The sequence below is a fragment of the Triticum dicoccoides genome, chromosome 1A (genome assembly GCF_002162155.2).
Source record: "Triticum dicoccoides isolate Atlit2015 ecotype Zavitan chromosome 1A, WEW_v2.0, whole genome shotgun sequence".
Classification (NCBI taxonomy): domain Eukaryota; kingdom Viridiplantae; phylum Streptophyta; class Magnoliopsida; order Poales; family Poaceae; genus Triticum; species Triticum dicoccoides.
In genome coordinates this window covers 285,724,494-285,739,740 of record NC_041380.1, presented here as the reverse complement: position 1 = coordinate 285,739,740, position 15,247 = coordinate 285,724,494, and the positions used below count along the sequence as shown (strand labels likewise).

Sequence of the window (15,247 nt, the reverse complement as noted above, 5' to 3'; positions counted from 1 at the left end):
ATCCTTGTCGGTGAAAAGCCGCGGGAGAGGCGCGAGATCCTGCGCCCACTGGCTCGACACGTCGGGAAAATTCATCTCCCGGCGAGGCCTCAGGAGGCGTCATGCCGCCGCGTCGTGCGCGCGGGCCGCCTCCTCTGCGGTGTCGAAGGTGCCGAGAATGAGGCGTTTCTCGCCAAACCAGATCTCAGAGGACAAGGCGCCGGAGTGGCGCTCGCGGACTCCGCGAAAGCGCCCAGACGGCGCATCGACATGGTGGCGCAGAGGCGGCGAGGCTAGTGAGAGGGGGCGAGACGAGTGGGCGGTGGACAGAGTGTGGAGGGAGCGCCTTCTTAATAACGAGCGCCGGCGCGCGAACCTTTCCCGCGTGGTGGAGCGCCAAAACCAGCGCGCGCTAGGCCGACTTTTCCCTGCGCGTGCGAACCTTTCCCGCTCGCTAGAGCGCCAAAACCAGGGCGACAACATGGCCGCTGGCATGATCTATCCGCGCAGTCATGAAATGGGTCGACGCGTTGGGCGCACTGCCGACCCAAATCTAAAAGAGGGCGGACGCAGAGCGGGCGGCCGACCCAAACGAACAAAAAGCGGACAATAGTGTCGTCTATTTGGATCATCCCGTTGTAGTTTCTCTAACTAGCCCCACCAAAAATTAGAGGTGGTCATAAAGGTAGAATATGCGTGTGTACATTCATAAGATGAGTGTATGCACATATATATGAACGCTTGTATCTATAATGTTAAAAAAACCAGTACACCAAAAATTAGCTTGGGTGCTGGGTTGGGCGCAGCGCATCATTTATTTTGCATTCATATTTCTTTCTACACACATAAAATGTGTCATTATTTATGTTGGTGTATTATTTTCTATTATCTCCGTTAATGTTAAAAATGATATTACATTTTGGGATGAAGGGAGTGGTTTATACTACCCTGTGGGAACCACACGTTTGCCATAGTATGCACAGTTGACGGCAACAAACAACGGCCGGTAGAACTAACGGACGTTGTAGTAAAATGTGTCCTTACTTTTTTTTTCTTTTGCGGGTTAAATGTGTCCTTAACTTGGTTTACAACTTTTCCAGTTTGTGTATCATCGCGCTGCAAGTCATATTGAGGCCCTTTACATACAACTCGTCGATATGACTAGCCACCGAACATCTCAAATTACAGTATATACATAGATAAGTCACAGAAGAGTTCTAGATTAACCTTAACTCTACCGAAATATAGCAACATGGGACCGCACCTCTCATGATCCTCATCTACATAATTTATTTCCGACAAACATACTTGAATCTTGTAGTACGGGACCGGCCGGTCCTAACTCCTATTTGTGATGATATCTCCCGTCATGATGGCACTCCGCTTTGGTGATAAAAGGGCGACGTGGGGATCCCGGTCATATCAAGCACTAGGAGTAGTCAATCTTTTGCTTTGCCTGAATTAGATTAGCTCGGAGGCTTACTTCCTGAACCTGCACATATAGATCCAAGAGTGTTCGGTTGTGATCTAGGAATATGTGTGAGCCTTTTCAAATGGAAAATTGAAAAGAAGTACTAGCATACAAGGCTAACGAAAAAGCAAATGTGCACCACGCTGCATGCATGGATATGCACAACGCTAGTCATGCACTCACTCCCTTCTTTTAACACTAAAAATCTAAAATGCACACCCTTCTCTGCAATGAACTCATTAATTTTATGGTATGAACATTTTTTTACCACCGAAGGTGGCAATTATGTTTCACACTGCCTCTGGACTCTAGAAGTTTGTTCATACACATCAAAAAAAAAAAAATCTCCCAAACAGGCGTAAACAACTATCCACAAATAAAAGGTGTAACAACCATATTACTCTTATTGTAATAATTTGTTCATGGAAATGCAAAAAACTAGAAATTGTTATCTATGCCTCGCTCAATTGAGAAAACAAATTAAGACAACTTGACAAATTTATTCACACAGAACTAAGCAAAAATGTTCATCATCTTGCAACATTTTAGCAGTTTAGTGAGTTTTTTTTATAAAAGGAGGAGGACCCCTGGCCTCTGTATCTGGGCGATGCATACAGCCACTATATTAATTATGCTCACAAAACCTTACAAAATCATACAACAGTAAGACTAAAGCCACCGTCTAAGTAACAACTGTCGCTACTCCTATCCAATTGATGAAGGGGCGCTGATAGTCTGTGCGTAATACCAAACAAACATCACAGCCAAACCTAAACATCTAAGACCTGAGGTCCCAACCAGGACGCCTGTCAGGTATGGGGCACCTAACAGTCCGGCGCACTCCTCAACCAGGACGCCTGCCGGGTATAAGGCCGCCGCAGCCACCTGGCACCATTCCATCTTCAGTGTTGTACTGCTGCACCACCTTGCCCGGCCTCTCTGTCATCGACGCCACCACGACGCCTGATAGCGTCACCCTCCTGGGCGAGTTCCTCCCCACACATCGGGCGCCGAGCCTCCACCGCGCCACGCCCCGAGAAACGCCACCATTAATGTGCGGGATGAAACACCGCTCCACCAACTATTCCGTCCACTGGTCCCTCGAGCCCGTGTACACCTCCAAGAATGACGCCACAAGAGGGAAACGACACAATAATGCCGCCGTCATCCGATCTACCGATCTAGGGTTTCCCCCGGAGGTAGCAGATAGTGGCTTGAAACTTCTCAATAGCGATGCCTTTAACAAGGGAACGACATCGAATAGTGCCGCCATCGCCGGCCTCGGCAGCAGCCATGAGCAGCTCTTCACCCAGATCTGTTCCAATGGCCTCCATCAAGCGTCTTGTGCACGAATCATCCACCATCGCAGCCGCCGCCGCTGCCTGACCGGCCATGGCACCACCACGATACCTACAGCCGGTGCCACCACCAGCCCGCGTGCTGAGCCGCAGCACCGCGCCATACCAGATCCGGCGAACGGCACGCCGGCCGAGCCCGAATCTTGCCCCCACCATTTGCGCCAGCCGCGGCCCGCAAGGACCCAGATTGGGCCCGCACGGGCGGCCAAGACCGCGACCGCACGCCCACGACGGAGCTCCCATCATGGCGACACCGCGCTGCGCGCCAGCGACCACCGCTGCCACGATCGAGTACGCCGCCGTGAAGACGAGCTCCGGACAGTCACCAGCTGCCTGAGATCTCCCCATCAAAACAGCAACCGACGAGGAGCACGAGCCCTGCCGCCGCCGGCTCCGCGCAAGCTTTGCCTGCCGGAGTCCACCGGCGACGGCGAGGGGGTGAATGGGATGGGTGGGGCGAGGAGAGGTTGGGAGGGTTCGCCGCCCGTGTCGCCCCGGGGAGGGAGCGGCGCAGGGGCAGATGGTCCAGAACATGGAATCTTGCATGGTTCTTAACGTGATGGCGATCATACCGTGGTTAAAAATGATGACTTGCTTAGATCTGGTTGCAGGTACTTGTGTTGCAGGGGTCTTCTCACAAGGTTTAGGGATGATAATACAGAGCTCTGGAGATCATCATGTTTTACTGTTTGTTTTAGGTTGCTCTTTGTTATTTTAGTTATTTGTGCGTGCGTTACGCTGTACTTGAACTTTGTATTACTTTGTGATTTCAATAGAAGCATACTTCCTTAAAAAAAACTTTGACTATAAATAAAAAATTATCTCATGGTTGAGAAATAACAAAACCACATATAAAAGACTGTAGTTTACCAATAAAAAAACCATCATGGCCCGCTCGGCTAACAAAATATCATGCGAAGACAACTTTTAGAAATTTGTTCATGAAGAAATAAAAATGTGGAGTGCCGCGTGGATCCAGTGTTGGATCCGAAAAGTAAGAATTTCTCGGACGATCGAGAATGGGCAAAACAACGATCAAACGGCTTTGTTGTGGTGGGACATAACCCAGCTTTGTTCTAGTGTGGGGCATAGCCCAGAGGCCAGAGCTCAAGAACGTGGACCGTCTACCCACCTGGAGGTTAGTGACAATCTTGCACAGCCGCATGACCTCCTCGAGCCCTGCCAACTCCTCCTGCATTGTCCTCGCGAGCTCGTCGACAGAGCTGCTGGTGACACTACCCTGAACGCGACCGGCGGCACACACAGAAGTTAGGGCCGAAACGACACGCAAAAGTCTCTCGGTTAGTCGTCCCTACTTGAAATTTGCACCGGCAAATACATGTAGGAACTGATGAATAAGTGCATGTACCGTGGCATAGAACATGTCAGCCCTGGCTTTGATCTCATCCACGGTGCGCGCGCAAGCAAGCATGGTTTCGTGCAACAGCTCCAGGTTGGCCTGCATTTTTGTAGTAGTAGCTTAACTTACCAACCGACCTGTCGTGCTGCCAGACACGCCAGGAAAAGTTAAAGATGTATATGCGTTACGTGAGAGAGTGCGTACTCGGGCGCCGTCGGATAATGGGAGGGAGGTGGAGGCGGCGGAGAGCACCCGGCCGAGGTCCGCCACAGCGTCTGAGTGCGGCCCGCCGAGCGTCTCCCATGCGGCGAGGAGGGGCAGCTGCGGGCGCAGGAGCCTGCCCAGCTTCACCTTTTGCCGCCACCGCTGCGCCACGATTCTCTTGGCCGTGTGAATGTTGCGCAGCTCGGCCACCCGCCGCCACACATACAGCAGCTTGCTCTGCATGCGGCCACGCCACGCGCATCAGAGAAAAATGACAGGGTAATCACATCACTAGCTACTACGTATGGTTAATGATTGCACGTTGTGGTAGTAATATAAAGAAACTGCATGCATGCGTCGGCGTGGCTCACCTCGGCGGCGTGGGTGGCGCGAGTCATGGCCTTCTCCATCCGGGCGTTCGCGAGCCGCCACTGCATCAGCCGCGCGGTGAGCACGCGCGCCCGGTGCGCCACGTCCTCCTTCTTAGGCGTCGCCGGCGTCTTCCTCGGCACGCTCGGCCCTCTGCCGACGCCCTCGGAAGGCGACGACTGCCCGGTGCTCCGCCTACGCCTCGTCTGCTGATCCCAGGCACCCCTCGCAGCGAAGCCCGGCTCGGGTGACGACCGGCACGGGGACATCACCACAGTGTCCGCGCTGCGTCGTCGCATCGTGCCCGCCGCGTCGACGACGCCGGCGCTGGGCTTCCTGTAACCGAAGGATGCTGCCTTGCGGAGAGAGCGCACGAAGTTGGCGGTCGAGAAGGCCGGGGCCGCGCGGGAGGCCGAGCTGGGGCTGCGTGCTAGGCGGTGAGGTGACGCCATTGGGTGTCGCGTGGTGCTGTCACCGTTGGACTCCATGGACGACGATAATACGATCAAGGACAAGACAAAATTAATATATAGATGGAGAAAGCAACGAGGTGCCGGCGGCAAAACGGGGTTCAGAGTCCTGAATTGAGAGCTGCAACGCACATGCCGGTTCCCCTTGTCGGATTAGCTACATTGGGGTCATTTCAAGGGATGCATGCTAGCTACTCCCTCTGTTTCAAATTACTCATCGCAAGTATGGATGTATCAAAACGGAGGGAGTAGTACGGTAGTACGTACTACACATTTTATTAGGACGACAGATGGCTGATGTATACTTGGTGTCTATTCTATTGTTTGGCTTAGAGCATCGGCGGTGTATAGAGGCCACACTTCCTCTAAGGTGGCCCAATGGCAACCTCTTGGACTCTTTGGTTGTTTCTGTTGTGTCTCCGGCAAAGGCGGAATCAGGATTTCGCAAAGCCTAGGCCTAAAACTAACTGACTAAATATAACGTCAAATACCACATACATCAATGTGCATTATAAGTATGCCATAAAATCACATTCAAAACAAAATATAAATTCATTATGATCAAGAGAGGAAATTCCATAAAACAAATAGTTTAACAAAGTGCATCGTTACAAACATGGTTGGGTACCAAATTAGTGAGGACTTACTTAACTCAAGGCCATTGTTTCTTCACCAGCAATAGTAGACGGACCTGAATCTGTAAACATAAAATCAAGGATTTCAAATCAAGACACTGGACATAGACTAAATCAATTGTTCATATGAAAGTTTGCAAAAAAAAAAAAAACATATCATACCATTAACACGAGGTAGTAGCCTCTTGCGTTTCCTCATTTTTTGATAGCACTGTATAATCTTAATATCATCAATTCTTGCAAATACATCACACTCGATATAGCACACCCAACGGCGATTCATCCATTCATCGTTCGTCTTGTTTCGCAGTTCAGTTTTACTGGTACTGATTGGATGTTGTTGGCTGAAGGCTGACTGGATGTTGACTGAAAGAAAGATTCAATTGTACGGGTCCTCCTCTTCATCTTGTATCTCTAATTTGCTGACAACAAATGAAATAAAATTGACTAAGTAAATATATAACTCACTGAGTTTGGCTGATATGAAGGAACTAGGGAAAACAAAATTAGATGATACAGATTACACATTACAGATTACCTGTTCGGCACAGTGGGTGTTGCGTTGGCCTCAGTGCGTGCACTGCAGTTCAGAATCGGATGGAGAAGACCAGAAGAACAAGAGGAGGACGGATTATCATTTGTCAGGACGCCGGACCCGGCGGCCGGCAGGGAATCGCCAATTGTCGGTTGACGAGGGCGGCGGCGCAGCGCTTGGGGCCTTGAGCTCTCCGTTCGAGCGACGCGGGGGTTTCTCTGTTGCCGCGATCAGGCGAGAGATGTTTTTTCTCTTTCTTGATTGACTTGATTGACGAATGACCACGCCACAAATCAGAGATCGAAGCGTCAACCGTGTAGTACGCGATTAGTTTTCTATTCTGATCGATCGATTGAGTTGACGATCGATTGAGTTTGGCTAATGGGCTTGTACATCAATACCATATTCTGATTGTTTTCCTAGTATGCATATAGATGCTAGTTGGGCCACGCCTGGAGCTACAACCCCAGTTGCCCCAGGCCTAGTTTCGCCCCTGGTCTCCGGTGGCTGAGCTCCATGTTGGTGCTGCGGATGGGGCGTAAGCAAACCCCTATGGTGGCTTCTCTTCTTGTGCTAGACCTTGCCAGTCGCCGTCAGTTGCGTTGGCTGCCACTGGGAGCAAGGCCATTATCGAGGTTGTGGCTCTACTATTGCTACTTATTTCCGAGCTTCAAGAGTTATGTGTGTAAAAATTATAGAATGGCCAGATATTTCTTGTTGTATTTGAAGGAAATATGCCCTAGAGGCAATAATAAAGTTATTATTTATTTCCTTATATCATGATAAATGTATTATTCATGCTAGCATTGTATTAACCGGAAACATAATACATGTGTGAATACATAGACAAACTTAGTGTCACTAGTATGCCTCTACTTGACTAGCTCGTTAATCAAAGATGGTTATGTTTCCGAACCATGAACAAGGTGTTGTTATTTGATTAACGAGGTCACATCATTAGTTGAATGATCTGATTGACATGACCCATTTCATTAGCTTAGCACCCGATCGTTTAGTATGTTGCTATTGCTTTCTTCATGACTTATACATGTTCCTATGACTATGAGATTATGCAACTCCCGTTTGCCGGAGGAACACTTTGGGTGCTACCAAACGTCACAACGTAACTGGGTGATTATAGAGGAGCATTACAGGTGTCTCCAAAGGTACATGTTGGGTTGGCGCATTTCAAGATTGGGATTTGTCACTCCGATTGTCGGAGAGGTATCTCTGGGCCCTCTCGGTAATGCACATCACATAAGCCTTGCAAGCATTGCAACTAATGAGTTAGTTGCGGGATGATGTATTACGGAACGAGTAAAGAGACTTGCCGGTAATGAGATTGAACTAGGTATTGGATACCGACGATGACAAAGGGAACAACGTATGTTGTTATGCGGTCTGACCGATAAAGATCTTCGTAGAATATGTAGGAGCCAATATGGGCATCCAGGTCCCGCTATTGGTTATTGACCGGAGATGTGTCTCAGTCATGTCTACATTATTCTCGAACCGTAGGGTCCGCACGCTTAACGTTACGATGACAGTTATTATGAGTTTATGCATTTTGATGTACCGAAGTTAGTTTGGAGTCCTGGATGTGATCACGGACATGACGAGGAGTCTCGAAATGGTCAAGACATAAAGATTGATATATTGGAAGCCTATATTTGAACATCGGAAGTGTTCCGGGTGAAATTGGGATTTTACCGGAGTACCGGGAGGTTACCGGAACCCCCCGGGAGCCATATGGGCCTTAATGGGCTTTAGTGGAAAGGAGAAAAGGACAGCCCAAGGTGGCCGCGCGCCTCCCCCCTCCCCTAGTCCTATTAGGACTAGGAGAGGTGGCCGGCCCCCCTCTCTCTCTTTTCCCCTCGGGGAATCCTAGTCCAACTAGGATTGGGGGGGGGGGAGTCCTACTCCCGGTAGGAGTAGGACTCCTCCTGCGCCCTCCTCCTGGCCGGCGGCCCCCTCCCCCTTGGATCCTTTGTATACGGAGGCAGGGGGCACCTCTAGACACACAAGTTGATCCTTGAGATCGTTCCTTAGCCGTGTGCGGTGCCCCCTACCACGATATTCCACCTCAATCATATTGTAGCGGTGCTTAGGCGAAGCCCTGCGACGGTAGAACATCAAGATCGTCACCACGCCTTTGTGCTGACGGAACTCCTCCCTGACGCTTTGCTGGATCGGAGCCCGGGGATCGTCATCGAGCTGAACGTGTGCCAAGAACTCGGAGGTGCCGGAGTAACTGTGCTTGGATCGGTCGGATCGAGAAGACGTACGACTACTTCCTCTATGTTGTGTCAACGCTTCCGCAGTTGGTCTGCGTGGGTACGTAGATCATACTCTCCCCTATCGTTGCTATGCATCACCATGATCTTGCGTGTGCGTAGGAAATTTTTTGAAATTACTACGTTCCCCAACAGTGGCATCCGAGCCTAGGTTTTATGGTTTGATGTTATATGCACGAGTAGAACACAAGTGAGTTGTGGGCGATATAAGTCATACTGCCTACCAGCATGTCATACTTTGGTTCGGCGGCATTGTTGGACGAGACGACCCGGACCAACATTACGCGTACGCTTACGCGAGACCGGTTCCCCCGACGTGCTTTGCACATAGATGGCTTGCGGGCGACTGTCTCTCCAACTTTAGTTGAACCAAGTGTGGCTACGCCCGGTCCTTGCGAAGGTTAAAACGGAGTCTATTTGACAAACTATCATTGTGGTTTTGATGCGTAGGTGAGATTGGTTCTTACTTAAGCCCGTAGCAGCCACGTAAAACTTGCAACAACAAAGTAGATGACGTCTAACTTGTTTTTGCAGGGCATGTTGTGATGTGATATGGCCAAGACATGATGCTAAATTTTATTGTATGAGATGATCATGTTTTGTAACCGAGTTATCGGCAACTGGCAGGAGCCATATGGTTGTCGCTTTATTGTATGCAATGCAATCGCGATGTAATGCTTTACTTTATTACTAAGCGGTAGTGATAGTCGTAGAAGCATAAGATTGGCGAGACGACAACGATGCTACGATGGAGATCAAGGTGTCGCGCCGGTGACAATGGTGATCATGACGGTGCTTCGGAGATGGAGATCACAGGCACAAGATGATGATGGCCATATCATATCACTTATATTGATTGCATGTGATGTTTATCTTTTATGCATCTTATCTTGCTTTGATTGACGGTAGCATTATAAGATGATCTCTCACTAAATTATCAAGAAGTGTTCTCCCTGAGTATGCACCGTTGCGAAAGTTCTTCGTGCTGAGACACCACGTGATGATCGGGTGTGATAGGCTCTACGTTCAAATACAACGGGTGCAAAACAGTTGCACACGCGGAATACTCAGGTTATACTTGACGAGCCAAGCATATACAGATATGGCCTCGGAACACGGAGACCGAAAGGTCGAGCGTGAATCATATAGTAGATATGATCAACATAGTGATGTTCACCAATGAAACTACTCCATCTCACGTGATGATCGGACATGGTTTAGTTGATTTGGATCACGTGATCACTTAGAGGATTAGAGGGATGTCTATCTAAGTGGGAGTTCTTAACTAATATGATTAAATTGAACTTTAATTTATCATGAACTTAGTCCTGGTAGTATTTTGCAAATCATGTTGTAGACCAATAGCTCGCATTGTTGCTTCCCTATGTTTATTTTGATATGTTCCTAGAGAAAATTGTGTTGAAAGATGTCAGTAGCAAAGATGCGGATTGGATCCGTGGTCTGAGGTTTATCCTCATTGCTGCACAGAAGAATTATGTCCTTGATGCACCGCTAGGTGATGGACCTATTGCAGGAGCAGATGCGGACGTTATGAACGTTTGGCTAGCTCAATATGATGACTACTTGATAGTTTAGTGCACCATGCTTAATGGCTTAGAATCGGGACTTCAAAGACGTTTTGAACGTCATGGAGCATATGAGATGTTCCAGGAGTTGAAGTTAATATTTCAAGCAAATACCCGAGTTGAGAGATATGAAAGTCTCCAACAAGTTCTATAGCTAAAAGATGGAGGAGAATCGCTCAACTAGTGAGCATGTGCCCAGATTGTCTGAGTACATCAATCGCTTGAATCAAGCGGGAGTTTATCTTCCAGATAAGATAGTGATTGACAGAATTCTCTAGTCACCATCACCAAGTTAGAAGAACTTTGTGATGAACTATGATATGCAAGGGATAACGGAAACGATTCCCAAGCTCTTCGTAATGCGGAAATTAACGAAGGTAGAAATCGAGAAAAACATCAAGTGTTGATGGTAGACAAGACCACTAGTTTCAAGAAAAGGGCAGAGGGAAGAAGGGGAACTTCAAGAAGAACATCAAGACTGTTGAATCTTATCAGCAGGAGTTTCTTGACTTGTCCCGCTATGCTGAAGAAGACATTGCAACTGATGCACGCAGACAAGAGAAGTTGCGTGATGGCCTTCAAGCTGACATCAAGCTCGCACTTGTAGTGCATGACTTTGCTGATTTCGCCACTCTGGTGAACAAAGCCATCAATGTCGAAACTGGTCTGCAGGAATACCAGAGCTCTCACAGGCGCAACCATGACACGGGCTCATCTTCGGGCCCGTCTTCGCAGAAGCGCAAGATATGGATTCCCAACAGCATGTACCAGCCGAATGCACCTGCCCCAAGGCAGACCTATGCTGCACCTCGTCTGCCTGCTCCTCCAACTAGGCAGCCAAGACTTCCAGCTCCACCACTACAAGCTCCTGTTCCCACTCCTAATAATGGTCTATGCTACAAGTGTGGTCAACCAGGTCACCTTGCCAGGAACTGCTATCAGAATCAGAATCAGAATCAACTGTCCCTTCCCGCAACTGGCCATGGAAGCAACCAGCCCCGCAACAACAGTGCCAAGTCTTATGGTCGTGTTCATGCCAACCACGTTGATCTCAACGAAGCTCAAGACCAGCCTGCTACTGTGATGGGTACACTCCTCGTAAATTCAGTACCAACATCCGTTTTATTTGATTCAGGAGCATCGCATTCATTCATGTCAGAAGATTTTGCATACAAGCATGACGTTAAATGTGAGGAGATGAACACTTCGGTATTGGTAAAAACCCCCGTGGGACAATGTCAAACCTCACTGGTTGGCATCGATGTCCCCGTGGAAATTGAAGGGCTGGAATTCTATGCCTCTCCCATTATCCTGAAGTCGTCTAACATCAACCTCATTCTGGGAATGGATTGGTTGAAAGCGCATACTGCTTCTATAGTTTGCGCCACTAAGGTCGTCCATCTGTTACACCCTTTTGACGAAATAATAGCTTACCAAGCTCATCTAGTTCAGAACGCCGAGGCACGACTTTATGTCTTGAATGCGTTGAACGCTGCGCCACTCGAGGGCATTGAAAACATTCCCGTCGTTCATGAATTCCAAGACGTTTTCCCAGAAGAACTTCCAGGGATTCCCCCTGCTAGAGCTGTCGAGGTCATCATCGACTTGAAATCCGGCACCACCCCTATAGCTAAACGACCCTATAAGATGCCGCCGCATGAACTCATTGAGCTTAAGGAGAAAATCGACAAATCTCTTGTCAAAGGTTTCATTCGCCCAAGTTGCTCTCCTTGGGGAGCACCTTCTCTTTTTGTTAGGAAGAAGGATGGGACAAACCGATTCGTCCAAGACTACCGTCCTATAAACCAAGCTACCATTCAGAATAAATACCCTCTTCCTCGGATCAATGATCTTTATGATCAACTGGCTGGCTCATCAGTGTTCTCCAAACTCGACTTGAGGTTGGGTTACCACCAGATCCGTGTTCGTGAGGAGGACATCCCAAAAACCGCCTTCATGACTCAGTATGGATCATATGAGTACACCGTCATGTCATTCGGCTTAATGAATGCTCCCGCCACCTTCTCTCGTCTGATGAACTATATATTCATGGATTACCTCGACAAGTTTGTCGTGGTTTATCTGGACGATATCCTTGTATTTTCCAAGAACGAAGAAGAACATGCTGCACATCTTCGTCTTGTGCTGGAAAAGCTTCGGGAGCATCAGCTGTATGCTAAGTATTCCAAGTGTGAATTCTGGCTCCCCAAAGTAATCTATCTTGGGCATGTCATCTCCAAGGATGGTATTGCCGTCAACCCTGAACGAGTTCAGGCTATTCTCGATTGGAATCCTCCGAAGAATGTGAAGCAAGTCTGAAGTTTCCTCGGTCTCGCCAGCTACTGCCGTCGATTCGTCGAGAACTTCTCCAAGATTGCCAGGCCCCTGACTAATCTGTTGCATAAGGGTGTCAAGTTTGACTGGACAGACAAGTGTCAGGAAAGTTTCCAGGCACTCAAAGACAAGTTGACTTCTGCCCCCGTGCTTGCTCCACCTGATACTAAGAAGGACTTTGTCATTTACTGCGACGCTTACCGTCAAGGATTAGGCTGTGTCCTAATGCAGGAGCGCAGAGTGATTGCTTATGCCTCTCGTCAACTGCGCCCTCATGAAGAAAACTACCCAGTTCACGACCTCGAGCTTGCTGCTGTCATTCATGCACTGAAGCAGTGGCGGCACTACCTTCTCGATAATCGTTGTGAGATCTTCACTGATCACCAAAGTCTGAAGTATTTGTTTACTCAGCCAGATTTGAACCTCCGTCAGCAAAGATGGATGGAGACTGTTGCAGACTTTGACGTGGGTATATCATATACCCCCGGCAAGGCTAATGTAATGGCTGATGCCTTGAGCCGCAAGTCTTACTGCAACCACCTCCAGGTTCACAAAGTTCAGCCCTCGCTTGTCGAAGAATTTAGAAAGCTGAACCTCCATATTGTTCCTCCTGGAGCACTCGCTCCCCCTCCCCCGGAGTTCCGCAAGATGAATCTTCTTTTTGTTACTAAGGGTTCTCTAAATACCCTGGCTGTCATACCAGATCTCGTAGCTGGTATAAAGACTATTCAAGGTTATGACTCTGAAGTCCATAAGATTAAACGCCATCTAGCAGAAGGAAAGCCCTCATTCTTCACTATCGCCGACGATGGCGCCTTGTATTTCAAAGGCCGCCTAGTGGTACCATGTTTGAAGAAAAACCTGGATAAGAATAAAAGGGTTATGAAAGAAGCCCATGATACGCCTCTGTCCATCCATCCTGGTAGTACAAAGATGTACCAGGATATTCGTCAAAGATTCTGGTGGTCTAATATGAAGCAGGACATTGCTCGTTATGTTGCTGAGTGTGACGTTTGTCGCCGAATCAAAGCAGAGCATCAAAGGCCTGCTGGAACTCTGCAACCTATCTCTATTCCTGAATGGAAATGGGACCATGTTGAAATAGACTTCGTCACTGGATATCCCAAATCGCAGAAAGGTAATGATGCTATTCTTGTCGTCATTGACCGGCTTTCCAAAGTTGCCCATTTTCTGGCGGTCAAAGAGACAATCACTGCTAGTCAGCTTGCTACTCTCTACATGTCCAGAATTGTTTCACTTCACGGTATTCCACTGGTTATCAGTTCGGACCGTGGCAGCTTATTCACTTCTAGATTCCGGGCAAGTTTCCAAGAAGCTATGGGGACTCACTTATCTTTCAGTACTGCGTTTCATCCGCAGTCACAAGGGCAAGTTGAACGTGTCAACCAAGTTCTCGAAGACATGCTTCGAGCTTGTGTAATCTCATTCGGCAAGAAATGGGAGGAATCTCTTCCATATGGCGAGTTCTCTTATAATAATAGCTATCAAGCTAGTCTGAAGATGTCCCCTTCGAAGTGCTATATGGACGAAAGTGTCGAACCCCTCTGAACTGGTCAGAAACCGGGGAACGTCCACTCTTCGGTCCGGATATTATCCAACAGGCCGAAGAACAAGTTCCCATTATTCGCGAGAATCTCAAGACTGCTCAGTCACGTCAGAAAAGTCAGTATGACCGTCATCACCAAGACATGGTCTATCAACCTGGCGAAAAGGCTTATCTTCGAGTTACACCAATGAAGGGTGCACACCGCTTCGGGATCAAAGGAAAGTTAGCTCCCCGCTATATTGGTCCTTTCACTATTCTCGAAAGGCGTGGAAAAGTGGCATATCAACTGGAGCTTCCGCCGAACCTTTCTTAGGTTCACGATGTGTTCCACGTGTCACAACTCCGACGCTGCTTCAAGGACCCAATCCGAGCAGTGGATCATGAAGTTCTTGAATTGCAACAAGACCTCTCCTATAAAGAGCATCCGGTCCGCATTCTCGACCAAGCTGAACGCCGCACACGTCAGAAGGCGATCAAGTTCCTCAAGGTCCAGTGGTCGAATCACTCTGAAGACGAAGCCACCTGGGAACGCGAGGATCGTCTTCGTGATGAATACCCCGCACTGTTTCCTTCTACCTCCTAAATCTCGGGACGAGATTTCTTGTAGTGGAGGAGATTTGTAACGCCCGGATAATCTTGCTACAGTAATCCCACGCTAATCATGCCATGTCATCCCGATTACTGTTGCTAAACGTCCGTTAGTTCAAACCGCGTCAAATTCAAATTTAAAATTAATGTCGGCAATAAAAGTTTTCAAAAATTGAAACAAAAATGTTCGGTGGTTGCCAAATATTACAAAGGTAATTATGGTGCAGCAAACAAATTTTTATAAAATGTCTAAATAATTTAAAATGTTTAAAAACAGAAATGCAAATAGATAAAAACAAAATAGAAAAAAAGAGAAACCCCCCTGGGCCGTGGCCCAACTGGGCCAACCCAACCGGCCCAGCCGGCCACCCCACCAGGCCGGCCCAACCACTCCCTCTCCCCATAACTCCCCACTCCCCTATAATCCTAACCTCCCACTCCCCACTCGCCCCCACTCGCTCCCCCCTCCTCCCCGATCCAGATCGGATCGAGGGAAC

The 15,247-nt window shown here is 48.4% G+C and overlaps 1 protein-coding gene across 1 annotated transcript; it reads right to left on the bottom strand.

The window, feature by feature from the left end:
• Positions 1-1,408: 1,408 nt before the first annotated feature.
• Positions 1,409-5,221, bottom strand: LOC119352796 (QWRF motif-containing protein 7-like). Its single transcript, XM_037619381.1, has 5 exons — positions 4,744-5,221; positions 4,373-4,609; positions 4,178-4,267; positions 3,941-4,048; positions 1,409-1,471 (listed from the first exon to the last, which is right to left on the bottom strand). The coding sequence occupies exons 1-5, from the start codon at positions 5,191-5,193 to the stop codon at positions 1,409-1,411; spliced, it is 948 nt and encodes a 315-aa protein (XP_037475278.1). The 5' UTR covers positions 5,194-5,221.
• Positions 5,222-15,247: the final 10,026 nt, after the last annotated feature.

Coding starts and splice junctions, on each gene's coding strand:
- LOC119352796 (XM_037619381.1), bottom strand. CDS start 5,193: ATGGCGTCACCTCACCGCCTAGCACGCAGCCCCAGCTCGGCCTCCCGC. Junction 4,268..4,372: donor CATTATCCGACGGCGCCCGA/GTACGCACTCTC, acceptor ACAAAAATGCAG/GCCAACCTGGAGCTGTTGCA. Junction 1,472..3,940: donor AGATTGTCACTAACCTCCAG/GTGGGTAGACGG, acceptor CTATATGTGCAG/GTTCAGGAAGTAAGCCTCCG.